The sequence below is a fragment of the Motacilla alba genome, chromosome 6 (genome assembly GCF_015832195.1).
Source record: "Motacilla alba alba isolate MOTALB_02 chromosome 6, Motacilla_alba_V1.0_pri, whole genome shotgun sequence".
NCBI classification, from domain to species: Eukaryota; Metazoa; Chordata; class Aves; order Passeriformes; family Motacillidae; genus Motacilla; species Motacilla alba.
In genome coordinates, this window is record NC_052021.1 from 35,589,790 (window position 1) to 35,603,929 (window position 14,140).

Here is a 14,140-nt window from a genome sequence, read left to right on the forward strand (position 1 = left end):
GGCTTTGTGCGTGTGTTGGAAAATCCTCCGGTCAGAGGCGCAGCGGCCGCCCATCCTGCGCTGTGCAAGGAGCCCAGCGGAGGGACCCCTTCGCCCGGGGAAAAGCCGCAGCACCGAAGGACGGCAGAAGGGGGGTCACGGCCCATCAGAGGCCCCGCAAAAGGGTCCCCAGAGCCTGCACCAGAGCACTGCAGCTCGATGCAACAAATCCAGTCTTGCAGGAGACACTGTCAAACTGGCCCCCGGCGAGGGAGGCACGTGGCCGTTCCCACCTGGCCCAAAGCCATATTAATCCACGGGATTCCATTCTCTTCGGCGCGGGGTGGGGGGACGGGGGACTCTCACCGCCAGGAAAACCAGATCGAAGGGAGCAACGAGAAGCCGCTGGGACGCACGGATGGGTGATACGCTTCCACCTAACCCTTGTCAGTCTCCCCCGGTTCCCCCAACTCCCATGCTTTTTCTATTTCTTTTTCTATTTCTTTCTTTATTTTCTCTTTCTTTCTATTTATTTGCCTCTTTTACTATTAAATAAAAGATATCAATTTTCGGCAACAATATTTGACCTCGTTTGGTTTTAGTCACGTTTTTTGGATATATTTTGAACCTTCAAAGTTCTTTCTATTTTATGCAGAGAGACTTAGTTTTCTTTGCTCTTCTGGGTTTAAACTGGATCATAACACACAGGTATTTCATGAGGATGAATAAGTAATAGAAAAAAATTAGATGTTTATACTATGGAGGTGCCATTTTGGCTATTATCTACATTACAGAACTTAGTTGAGCTTTCACATACTTATTTGTATATGAGGAGACACTAGTCTTACCTGAGTCTGGAATTCTGCCAAGAGACATTCAGAAGTGTCTGGGCTGTAGCCAAGTAAGAGTTACAAAGTTTGGGTACGAACATGTGTGTGTGTTTGTGTGTGTGTCTGTGTGTGTGTGTATATCACAGTAAGCCATTGTTATTATTATCTAACATGATTACACAAGACCAATATATTGCTTTCTGCTTCAGAAATCAACACAGATTTGCTATAGAGTTTTATGCTTGCCCACCTAATTTCAGATTAGTTTTATTTATGTTCATGAATATTCATAGAAGCAAGACAGTTACTTGATTTAAATGGGTAGTGTGGCCAGGGAAGGTTATGTAGTACAGTGTAGTGGTTGTGAGGGTCCCCAGGACGAGGGAAGAGATGAGGAATCTGACTCCGTGTTTCAGAAGGCTGATTTATTATTTTATTATATTATTTTTAAAATGCTATACTAAAACTATACTAAAGAATAGAAGAAAAGAATTCATCAGAAGGCTAGAAGAGAGAATGATAATGAAAGCTCGTGACTGACTCCTCAGAGTCCAACACAGCTGATGGTGATTTGGTCATTAAATTAAACCATTCACATGGAACCAATCAAACAACCACCTACCACATTCCAAAGCAGGAGACAATTATTGTTTACATTTCTTTTCTGAGGCTTCTCAGGAGAAAAAATCCTGGCGAAAGGATTTTTCATAAAATATGGTGACAGTAGAGGTAGGGATTGAGTCTACTCCTGAATTCTTTACAGACCCTTGTACTGGAGCAGCCTACTAGTACAGAGTTGCAGTCTAGTTCGAAGTGGAAAGGGTTTAGGTTTAAAATTGAATTTATGTACATAAGCCTTTAAATTGTCTTCATGACCACAATGATTTCTCTCACAGACTCTGGTATGACTCAGCAGGTGAGGGGCAGTGCTGAGGCTCTAAACACTTCATTTGTTATGTGTTGATGTCAGTGTAGTCAGGCAGCTTTTTCTTTCTTTCTTTCCTTTTTCCTTCTTCTTTTCCTTCTTCTTTCCCTTCACCTATGACATCTTCCTGCACTGGCAGATGTGATCCCAACGTTCTTGGGCGTTTCGTTCTGCTTTAGGTGGCGTATGCTTTATCCCCAAGGTTTCATGTTAGAAACTCTCAACACGGGGACAAAAATTACTGGTGTCAGCATTTCTTAGCACTGCGTTGATGGGCAGGAAGGCACCGGCCGTTGCGGCGTGCCCGTGCCCGCTCCGGGGCTGCCCGTTGCCGCGGCGGTTTCCCAGCGGCTCCCCCGCCCCGAGCGCAGCCCGGCCCGCGGGGGCGATCCCTGCCGGCTCGCCCGGCCCCTCGAGCGAGGCCGAGGGCGACAGGGAGAGGGGCCAAGTCCGCGTGCGTCGCGGGAGCGCTGCCGGGATACCGCCTGTGTTGTGGGAACCGCGGGCGGCCGAGGCGCAGCTGCGGGTGTGTGGCGGGCGCCTCCGGCAGCCGCAGCCCTGGGCTGCCCGGGCAAGCGCTCGGGACCTTGGGGAAAGCCAGCGCTGGCGACTCGGAGCTGCCCCCCGGCACTGGCGGCGAAGCCTCGTCCAGCCGGGAATGGAGCTGGCGGTGAGGGAGCGGCTGCTCGCCGCGGAGAGCGCCGGAGGTGAGCGGCGGCACCGCGACCGCGCGACCGGCTTTAAAAAGAAGTGAAATTAAAATCCGACTTCAAATAGGAAAACAGCTTGATCCTAATCTGTTTGTTAAATGCTCTTCCTAGTGTGCTAAAGTTGGTGACTTTAAACAGTAAGAGAGTTGTTAATGCTTCGTCTTAGAACTATGCCTAACTTCAAACAACTTGTGTGTGACATTATTTTCCTTAAACATTCTTAATTTATTTCTGCAGAGGAGAGACTGGATATCGTGTACCTCATTTGAATGCAATCATGTTGGTACACCTGGAAACAAAGACTTCTTTATTCCTTTTTTTAATTTCAGATGTTCAGGCCTTGAAGAATGCTTATGAGTTAATCAAATTAGCCAGTGAAGGAGAATCTGCATTTGATTCAACAGATAACATCAGCACCGATTTATATGTTCTATGTGCTGAACAAGCGCTTCAGGTTTGTAATTTAGGTATTTTATCTGTATTAAATAAAAACATGTATACCATGCCCTGTATTTTCAGCTGTTACAGTTACTATTTTAAAAATCTCAGAACTACCTGAGGAAAGTATTACAACATTCTGGTTTTGGAGAGCAATTGTTTAAACATGCATTTTCCAATAAAAGTCTGTGGTTTGTGAATTTTGTAATTGTACCAAAATTAGCAAGGTGTACTGTGATATATACAAAAATGTTTGCCATGCCTGTTTTTTTCTTGTTATGGAAAATTAAGCAGTTTTGTTATGACTGAAAGAAATACATTTGTGAACATCCGTACCAGGCAAAAGAACCCTAATAAAAATAAACATAACCCTGGTCCATTCTAATGATGAAAGGCTGTTGCCAATTGAAATACTGAAATTACTTCCATAAAATGTGGTCGTGATTTTAAATGTTTAATTATTTGTTAATATTCAATTTATGATCATAAGTGATTGGGTTTTAAGCAGACAGAGTTTGTAGTAAAACTTTTTTTTTTTTCCCCCAAGCTGCAATCCAGTCAAAATCTGCCTGTGGACTGAAAATTGAGACGTAGCACTGACAAATCCTGCCTTCTTAAAAAAAAAAAAAAACAACAACCCAGTATTCTTTTAAGAATTTTGTCTTTATGTTAGCAATTGTGTTTAAAAAGGAAACATTTTTTGGATATTGTAAGCAATTCTATGACTGGATGAGAAGTTTTGTTAAATAAAGAGGCTTTTTTTATCAAATGCATTTGGAATGACAAAACTATGCCTTTAATAAATGGTAATAGGCTTATATCACAACCGGTATGCATCTCTATGGAATATTGCTTACATACTGGTAAGGAGTTAGATGTTACCCTTGATTAGGCATGCATTTAAAAAACCTAACAATTCTTAATTATTTGTTGTAATTTTTAAAATATTTAAATGCTTTTTTTTTTTTGTTTTAGCTGGGATATCTGGAAATTAGCCGTGATTGTCTACAGATGTATTTTAAAGGAAGACTTCCTGTGAACCAGTTTCTTGGCAGAGCATATTTGTGCCAAGGCCAGTTGCATGCACCACATTCTACAGATAATTTGGTGAGAAATCATTAAGGTTGCTCTATATTAAGCCTGGTTTTACAGGTATTTACTCCTAGGTTTTTATGTGTTGCTTTCAGTAATTTAAAATACACAAGGATAATCAGGACTGTGCAAAAAATCCAAGGAAATATACTAACAAGTAATTTGGGAGTAAACAAAACTTACCATCTGAATCAGACTAATATTTCAAATATTTTGGAGAAGACAAAAAAAAAGAATACTTGTAAACTTTTTCAGCTTGATTGTTTTAAGTCAACCTCTTAACTTTTTACTTAAAAATTAAATGTTCAGACCAAATTAGCTGTAACTGTTAAAATAATCACCGATTTCATTTGGGAAGCATTTACATAGGCTTATGGGATGTGGAGGACTGAAGAGGCCCTCAGAGAGGTTGTACAGCTCATTTCTGTGGCAGTGTAGTTCCAGCACTCATCAGTAACATGTCCATGTAGTACTTGGATGTGGCTTTTTGTAATGAGTGATGGTAGCATCTCAGCAGGATACTTCTGCTTCTGTGTATTGCTTTGAGGTGTTGCAATTCCCTGTATATGAAAAGTAGTTTTTATCTCCTGCTGCTTTTGAAATGGAATGGGATCTGTTTTCTGTCTTCAGTATTTCACTTGTCCTTGTACTGTGATCAGTCAGTTTTGATGATCTGTGAATGATATCTGTCCCGCCAAAATAGCTTTAACAGATGTTTAGAATCATAGAGTATTCTGAGTTGGAGGGGACCCACGAGGATCATCAAAGTCCAACTCCTGGCTCTGCACAGGACTACCCCAAAAATCCCACCCTGTGCTGAGAGTATTGTTCAAATGTTCCTTGAGTTCTGTCGACCTTGGGGCCATGACCACTGCTCAGGGGAACCTGTTCAGTGCCCAGCCATCCTCTGGGAGAAGAACCTTTTCCTGATATCCAGCCTAAACATTCCCTGACAGCTCCAGTGGTTCCCTTGGATCCTGGCACTGGTCACAGAGAGCAGAGGTCGGTGCTGCCCCTCCACTGCCTCTGAGGAGGAAGCTGCAGAGTGCAATGAGGTCTCCCCTCAGACTCCACCAGGCTGAACAAACCAAGGGACCTCAGCCAGTCCTTACATGGCTTCCCCACTAGGCCTTTATCATCTTTGTAGCTCATAGTTTGTGTTACTTGTGTTCACAAAAATACCTAAGAAAAGTTTTAGTAGTTTCTTTGAATAATGTGTTTGAATTAACTTTCAAACTAGAATCTTTTCCCTGTTACGCTTTCTGTATCATCTTTCTTCTATGAGCACATGTGCAGAATAACTGGTCAGTGGTCACTTTAAAACTTCATGCATGTTTGACACATCCAATGTCCAGTTATGTTTCTAAATTAACAAATTATGCTGTTATGTTTTGTGAATCTCAATCAATATTTGCTGTTTTCTTCTTGGCTCTTGCAAACTTCTTTGAAGTTGAAAATGATCCCAGATTGTACAGTCCTGCTTGGTTCCTTGTGTCATTTGTTGTAATGGTCTTTTAAGATCCACTTCGCGTCAGTTGTAAAGTTTTTTCACTGCTGTGTTCCTAGATAATTTGTGAAAGTATGAGTGGCACAACATCTCATGCTGTGTGACTAAGTAATCATAATTCCCTTAAAAAAGATAAATTTGTCCTTGTTTTGATTTCCATCCTAAGGAATCTTTCTTAATTAACATGCTTTTGTTCTTAAGGGCCAAGTGCAACTTCTCTACTTTAGTACATATTTCATCTCTGTTTTTATCTAGGCAGTTCCCATTTATTGCTCAGTACCCTTCTTATGGCAACCCAGAGCCCAGTAAGCCAGTCCCAGTTCTCTTGGAGATTTTAGTTTCTCTTTTCTAGCATAGTGCAGAGACCCCCTCTGGTGTCATCCCATTCCTGCTCATCCAGCTCCACCTTGGCTTTCCTATTTGCACTGCATCCTGCTCCTAGACTTTCAAAAATACCTTTACAACACTATCTCTCCCATCTTCTTTACACCCTGCCTTCAGGAACTTGTACATACTGATGAAATCTTCCCTGAGCTGCCTTATTCAGGCTCAACAGTCTCAGCTCTGTCTTTCCCCGTAGGAGACATACTTCAGTTCTTTCTTGAACTTTGCAGCTCTGTCTTGGACTCTCCACAGCAACCATGTCTCTCTCCTCCTGAGGAGCCCAGAACTGGGAACAGTGCTCCTCACCTGTGCTGAGTAGAAGGGAAAGATCACATCCCTCAGCCTGCTGGCCGTGCTCCTCCGAAGGTGTCCCTGAACACTGCCAGCCACCTTTGCAGAGAGGGAACGCTGCTGGCTGGTGTTCCTTGCCTCGGTGTCCACCGGGACGCCTAGTTCCTCCTCTGAAGAGCTGGTTCCCAGCTCCTTTCATGATAAAAAGGGCATGCCTGTCACAATTTTCTGTTGACAAACTCCTGTTAGAGCCTTTTTGAAGAAAATAATTCCTCAAGATTCTTAATGGGACAAAAAAATATAACTTTTTTCCCTGCTGGATTTGCTCTTGGATATTTCTGAAGTTTCTTTTCTGAAAGCTTAAAAAGTATGCAGCTTTCTAGTTTTGGAACATTTCAGTCCTGGTAATTAATATTTGGCAGAAATCAAGTAAGTTGAAAATACAGTCTTAAAATTTAAAATCACGAAAACATATAAATAGGCTATCAACCAGTTTTTAGTTATTCTGTTTCTATAGCAGCAACTTATTTTGAGGGTATATTTTAGTTGTGATTGGTCTGAAAATTTATGAAATATGTTCATATTGAAATAGGAAAAGAATCTACTGATTTATAAAATCTATATTCAAATTGCACTTGCTTTTCTTTGTTCTGTTCTAGGAAGAGTTTGAAAAGTTTGTGCTGTTTTTTATGAAGGCGATAGATTTTGCAACCTGTGAAAGAAGGTAGGCCCTACTGACAGGATTAACTCTAAATCCCTATGGAATTCCCTCTAAATTCCCTCAGGAAATGCTACTGATCTGTCTTTTCAATTGTTTGTCTTGATTTTCATTAGGTAGCATGGAGTTGTGTTGTTTGGGTTTTTCCTTTAGATTTTTCCTTCCATTTTGTAATGTCTGTTTCTGCTGTGTGGGCTGTAACAACATAAGGATACTGCAGTCCTACATTAACAGAATGTAAAGTCCTGTTTAGAGCTGTTAGATATCTCAGCATTTCTTACCCTTTTATGATCTATAGGATGAAAGCAGAGTGTTAGCTTATTTTTAAGTAGTTAATTATTGACTAGAGTATAGTTGCAAGAGTTACCATATTCTTCTTGTGCTGTACTTGTCTTCTCAGTTCTTAGTCAGGATTGCTTCCAATGAAAAGTCAAAGTTGCACTTTTTAACTTCTTAGAAGTGTCTTACAGTACTCAAGCTGTAATTTTATGTTTATTCAAGTTCATAAAATACTAATTCTTTTTAATTCGTTTTTTTTTTCAGGTATTTTTTTTTGGTATATAATGCCTCAGTTCTTTATTGGCAACTTGTGAGGCCATTTCTTAAGCCTGGATTCCGCTATTGCCTTATTCCCAGCCTTTCACAGATTATTACAGCATTAAACCAAATTGAAGAGCAAGACAATGAATGGCGAGCAGAACTTATGATGTAAGTTTAATTGTATTTTTTCATATCGGCATTCTGTAGTCCTTTTGGGACTGCTAGCTGAGGTGGCCTTTAATAAAGTATATTTCACTGGTAATGTTGTAGATGTATTTATTGTGAAAAGCTTAATTAATAACTTTTTGAAGAGACATAAATGTACTGAATGTAAAAAGGTGCTTCATTTCTATCTTTACTTTAAGCTTGAACTTTTAGTGACAGAGAGCAGTGCCCTAGATGGGTTCTGAAGTTTCAGAGTAATTTTGGACGTAGTGTTTGAGTCATTGATAGTAATTGGAAATAAAAGGTGTATAAATATCAATGTATTACCATTCTCGCATTTCCTGAGCAAAGCTGGAGCATAAACCTTGAGATAACTGTACTGAAAAAACCCATTTTTATGTGTAAAAGCAGGAGTGCCTATGTAATTTTTCAGGGTCCCAGAACCTTTTGGCAGAGATGTTTTGATCCCCTGTTCAACAGACTGATTACAGTTCCTCTTTTACTCCTACCATAGTTTTCTCCCTTTCTCTTTGTGAAAATTTCTGTTTCTGTGGCCTTTGACTGCGGTTTATTGCTATGTAGCATTTTCTTTATAAACTGAAACTGGAGGAAAGTAACAAAACATTCCAAGGGGTGTGCTAAGGACTATCTGTAACACCATGCATACAGTTTCCTGGTATCAAACTCTTGCTAGGGTATTGATGAAAACAAACAAATGCACACAGTGTGTTTATGTTATAAAACTAATGGTTGTAATTTTTTAAAGTTGTATTTATTAATAAAGTTTTTTAAAATAATGATTATTGTTGTTGTTAATTTATGTTGTGGAGTCACAGGCTCTTTTTCAGTCAAATCAGGTAAAGTATAGAAAGTCCAGTAGATATATTGCTGTTTCCAATGTGAATAGTTTTCTTTTGCTAAATGGCTTTGAAATACTAGCCTTTCCAGTAGTTAAGGGAGAATCTTACAATATGTCTCACAGAAATGTTTTCCTCATACACTTTTAAATAATTAATCTTTTAAATTCCAGGTATCTTATTGAGAAAAGTTTTCACAAAAAACCTCCAAATTTTCCAAGATTCTTATTGTGATCTGCACTAAATAGGTGTATATATCTGGAAGAAGCAAAAATGTAGAAATTAGAGGGTCTCTTTCGTGTTGAGTCAATGCTTTATAGCATTAATTGCTTGTACTGCATTGAGAAGTAGTATCTTGAATACAAGGAGTGTTAAAAAATATAACTAAGGATTATTTTGGAAAGTGTTAATAAATATTTAATACAAACATTTATTTGATCCGCAGAAATTTACTTGAGTGCTTCCTCGACGCTTCAAAACTGGAAGAAGCAAAAGTGTTTTCATCTAATGCAGCAGTCTTTATTAAGGAAAATGTTCCGCATAAATACTCCCAAATATTTTCTTTAATGGTAATGATGAAAAATATTTTAAATTCCCATTAAGACAGGAGCTCTCTTTACCTTTCATAAGATCATAATTATAATTGTTATATAAGATGTTTTCTTCACTTAATTTTTGTGCTCTACTAAAAATTCCGTAGATATGCAGAGATTTTCACTAATTGTATATTTTTGATACTATAAGCTAAAGAGCTCCTTCCTCGTCCTTGTTCTTCTGGCACATCATAGTATAATGGGGATAACTGTGGCTAACCCTAAAAATTCCATTGGGATTAATTACTATTGAAAGAGAAGGTGTAGTAAGAGCAATTTAACCTGACTTATGCCACTAAGGGCATATTTAGTATCTGTTTAGTATTTCTCATGCTGATAAATACTTCTGTGATTCAGCTTGAACCATTTAAATAATTCTGAAAATTGGAGGAGATGACAAAAGTTTGCATTTCTTGCATGCCCTTAATTTAGGAAATAAGAGGGCGAAGACAAATGTGGCAAAAGCAGAAAGAAGCAAATAAAACTCAGAAGATGTGTGCAGGCATATTTCTTTCATTCTACTACACTATCTGTTGTCTTTTTCTGTCTACCCCCAGTCACTGTATTCTAAAAGTGTATGTTTATATTACAAATTTCTCTAACATTTGAATTAAGAGAACCAATATGCAGCACTCCAGAGGTGTGATAATAATGAAGCAATCCCCCTGGGGCAAGCTTGAAATTGCTTTTGTATTTTGATAAGAATTATTGAGCAGAGCAGAGCCGTTTGACAATGTCCTTAAAGAGAAGAATGAAGTAGTTCTAAAACTCTGCTTGGGCTGCAGAAGTAAGATCCAAGCTATTGAATGCTTTACTAGCAGCATACTGGAGTCCTGCAAAACTTAGTGTTCCAGTACAGCTTAAGTAATGAGATGAGATGATTTCAGAATGAGTTCTATCACAAGGTGTTAAAAATGCATTAATTAGGATTCTAACTCAGAAAGCAGTTCCACATTTATATTTCTGCTTATAGTTCTGATCCTGACTCTTTGAAGGTCAGTATAGCTCTACTGGGTGATCTTTGTATTATCTATGCTGAACAACATAGATTATCATAGTAGCCACATTGCCCTTAAAGTCCATGAAAACAGTCAACATACCTGCTTTATTTTAGCCCTGTTGAATGTTGGTCCTTTGCTAATTTAATGAAATAATAAGTAAATTGTTATTTTATAGGTGTATCACAAACTAATGGATACTTCCCAGGTAGAGAAGGAAATACAAAATTCCATCTGCCTTTCAGTTATTTATAAAATGCAGATGTTAAAATTGTAAGTATGAAAGTGTATCCTTTCACTTGTACTTTGATGCTGCATATTACAGAGGAAGGATCAGGTTCGGGCATCCCATATGCTTGTAGAAAAAATCAACTGCAGAGTTTAATTCCTCAAAAGGAAAATCATAATGACATTTTGGGTAGTAACAGTCAAGTCTGTCTAAACAGCCTCATCAAAAAAGTGAGTTAGCTCTTTGGGAATGTAGGGATTAGTGTGTTGTACAGATATTGCCAGGAGAAAGAATTTAGGAGTCTGAAAGATATTTTAATATCAAATGGACTCCAGTTCCATCCCCAAGCTGTGTACAAGAAACTAAAGTGGAGAAATCACTTAAAATACAATGTACAAATAATGGAGCATAATGCTTTTTAAATTCTTTACATTTTAAAGGTATAAGAAAAATTTGAAAATTAGACTTCATAGCAAAATCTCATGTAATTTTTTTCAGTGTCTCAAGATTTCTCCATTTTAAAAATATTGATACTTTTCTTACTAGCAGTGGATTAATCTATAATGACATTATGGGAAAGGAGTCTTGCACACCTGGTTTTTTTCCTTCTGGATTAAAATTTATTGTCTGAAATATTAATTCACATACTGAAGTTAGGTTTTCTAGATTTTTTTTCTTGTTATTTCAATATCCAGGTAGCCCACTGATACTTTGGAATAAGAGTCATCCGTTCTGAAGTTAGGAGAGTTATTTTGAATTTTTAATGCAATAACATTTCTCCAAAAAAAATTATGACCCAATTCCTCATATGTTGCAGGCAGTGGAACACAAATGTATTTCCAAGTGATGCCACCGCAAATCTGAATTCTTTATATGTGCTTTTGAAACAATATGATGTACCTCCAGCATCTGTTCTCAATGTGAAGTGAGTTTTATTTGTCATAGCCCCTTGGAAATTGATGATGAAGCTGATCCTGCTTCCATTGAAGTCTGTCAAAATTCCTGACGACCTTGCAGAGATCGAACTCTTACTTAGTTGTTTGTATTGTGTTAACACATAGGTCATCTTAAAAAAGGACAAAATCCTGTTAAGCTTTATGACAGAACCCAAGATTAAATACCTTTTTCCACACAGCTATTTGTATAACATGATTAAATCTTTCCATAATAATTTCTTGTTGATAAAATGAGATTTTTAGAAGGTCTTAAAATTGACACGTACTTTTCAGACTGTAGTTAATTTTTAACTTTTCCTGGGGCCCTTCCCAACTCTTCAGCATAAGTTTGAAAGACTAAACTGACCACTATTCCAGTAGTTACATCACAGCTGTTACATATGGAAGTAATATTACATCTTTACTTGTTAAGGTAAACACTCTTTGACAATATTCAGGTATCATCACTTCTTCTGTTCCAGACAGTACGCTATGCTCACCCTGTTATTTACAGATATCCAAACAGTTAGAACATAGTCTCCATCTCTGTGTCTGTGTTCTTAGTTCCTGGGTAGCAGATTGATGGATTTAACTGCTTTGTGTGCCAGTTCATTGAATTGTATTTCCAAAATTCTGCAATCTGTCTGCAATCTGAAGTTTCTTACTTCACCATGTCTGTGCTTCATGCATTTCCTTCTGTATTTCTTGTCTTCTTCAGGGACTGTTTGTACAGACTGCATAGGAGTGTGCTAATTATTTTCCATAAAAAGATTAGCTTTTGTATTTTTCATGTAGCCAACTTTAAACTCTTTCTTTTTTCCTTGTTAACTGTGGGCATTACTGGTATTATTGTAACAATGATAGCTATAATAGTATTTAACATTATAATAATAATTCTAATAGTCATATGACTTTAAGGTTTTCAGATGCATTGCACAGTTACTTTCAAAAAATGTTTTTTAATTCCATGGAAAAGCAATATCAAATTCTCTGAATGATTTTTTTTTTTTTGTATTTTTGAAGGATTCCTTTGATTCTGGAATTAGCTCATTTTTCTCTGAAAATAAACTGCACTGAGCTTGCAGGTCATTGTATACTTGATTTGAAGAGCGCTCCAATTACTGTAAGTTTTAATTCTGTGGGTTTGGATTTTTTTACATGCACTCCCACACCGCTTTTGTGTTTACATTTAAAAAATAGTAGTAATGGTTCTACAGTATTCTGTCCATCTGTGTGTTGTTTATATATTCATTGATATATAATTATTGTGATACTTGATCTATTCCTAAACTAGAGAAGTAGATGCAAGGTCAGAAAGTAGGCTGTGGGTAGACTAGGGTGATTAGCAGTGCAGTTTATTTTGGCAAATAAATATTGACTGTAAATTTTTGCTATGTTTTTAGAATGTTACCTGTGCAAGAGTATGATTAGAAGTTAAACTCTAATTTCTATTATAATGATCCCACTTAGAGCTACTCATAAAATTTAACTTACTCTCACAGAAATTTTTTTTTAAATTCCAGATGTCTGAATCAGGCCCATTATTCTGAACATTTCCTGAAAGTCTAAAATCATATACAAATCCATAGCATTCCACTGGAAGATGTTTAAATCCCCTAGATCAAAGATTCACAAGGATTAATCTAAGTATTTGTGTAGACAGTAGTGGGAAGTATCTGTTGTGTGGCAGTAACAGAGCAACTTGGTTTCTATTTCAACATTTTCCATTGGAGTTAATGTATTTTTAAGTGACCATCTTGTGATTGCTCAGCATCGCTTGACAGTGATTTCTTGTTATAGCAGAGTAAGAGAAATCTATGTCAAAATTTCAGTTCCTTGTCTTTTGCCAAGTACTGCAAATTTCTCAGTCATATCATGAATTCCATCTCAGTGTGTATTTGTCATCAAGTTTTTCATGATCTCTTTTCTCTTTTCCAGTCATGGGGATGTTCAGTTACCAAAGGTCATTCTGAGTGATTTGATAATAGCTCATAATGAATTAGGAATGGAGAGGCTGTCTAAATTTCCTTACTACACCAATTTAACCAATTTAACAAATACAGCATAACTTCGGTGTTTCTGTGATCCATACATATAATTTATATGATTTAATAGTCAGCTCTTTCCTAAGCTGTTAAAAGTCTAACCTCATTTTTCACTTAAAAGTTTTACTGCCCATCAAGCTGAATCCTTTCTATTTATTCCAAGCATGTACATTTTTAATAACATTAGTGAGTAAATGGAAGAGGGCAGATTTAAATCAGATATTGTGAAAATATCACTGCTTGTGATAATGGTGAGGCCCTGGCACAGGTTGCCTGGAAATTCTGTGGCTGCTTCATGCCTGGAAGTGTTCAAGATAGGTTGGATGGGGTTTGAGGCATATTGGGATAGTGGCAGGTGTCGCTGCCCATAAGCAGGATGTTGGAACTGGATGGGGTTTAAGGCCCCTTCCAACCCAAACCATTCTGTGATTCTATGATTCTATTAGAACTGAAATCAAATTACAGTATAGGAGGAATCAGGTGTACACTGTTTTTCTTACTGCAAATTCTGGCAATGAACAGCTTAAAAGTTATTTTGCAGCTTCCAGTGAGTAAAAAGTGACTGCAGTTCAAACAACAAATTCTATTCCCTTTGTATCATTGCAGTTAACTGGCTAGTATAGTGGGATTATCAGTAGGAAAGTACAGTGGTGTGTTACTGTAATTGCATAGGTTTAGCCTTTATAGTATTTATTTTTAATTATTAAAATTAGCATTTTGTGTATTAATACTTTGTAGGAGCAAGGAAAACTTATTGAGATAGAATGTCTGGAATGTGAATATGAAATGAAGAAAAATGGCACTGAAATTGTGACTTATACCAAAGGAGTTGTTGAGGTACATTCTTTAACTTTGAGAAAAAAAGTAATAGTTTTATTTTGATAAATGTGGAATATTGCATTTG

General features: G+C 37.6%; 1 protein-coding gene across 1 annotated transcript in view; it reads left to right on the plus strand.

The window, feature by feature from the left end:
* The first annotated feature begins 2,247 nt into the window (after nucleotides 1–2,247).
* The window catches only part of CFAP46 (cilia and flagella associated protein 46), a 68,064-nt gene continuing 56,171 nt past the window's right edge, over nucleotides 2,248–14,140 (plus strand). Inside the window, exons 1-10 of the mRNA XM_038141536.1 lie at nucleotides 2,248–2,441; nucleotides 2,774–2,898; nucleotides 3,858–3,989; nucleotides 6,816–6,880; nucleotides 7,418–7,582; nucleotides 8,882–9,005; nucleotides 10,206–10,300; nucleotides 11,074–11,181; nucleotides 12,215–12,314; nucleotides 13,975–14,073. Of these exons, the coding sequence (XP_037997464.1) occupies nucleotides 2,393–2,441; nucleotides 2,774–2,898; nucleotides 3,858–3,989; nucleotides 6,816–6,880; nucleotides 7,418–7,582; nucleotides 8,882–9,005; nucleotides 10,206–10,300; nucleotides 11,074–11,181; nucleotides 12,215–12,314; nucleotides 13,975–14,073 (1,062 nt within the window). The 5' untranslated portion in view covers nucleotides 2,248–2,392. The remainder of the gene's footprint in view (nucleotides 2,442–2,773; nucleotides 2,899–3,857; nucleotides 3,990–6,815; nucleotides 6,881–7,417; nucleotides 7,583–8,881; nucleotides 9,006–10,205; nucleotides 10,301–11,073; nucleotides 11,182–12,214; nucleotides 12,315–13,974; nucleotides 14,074–14,140) is intronic.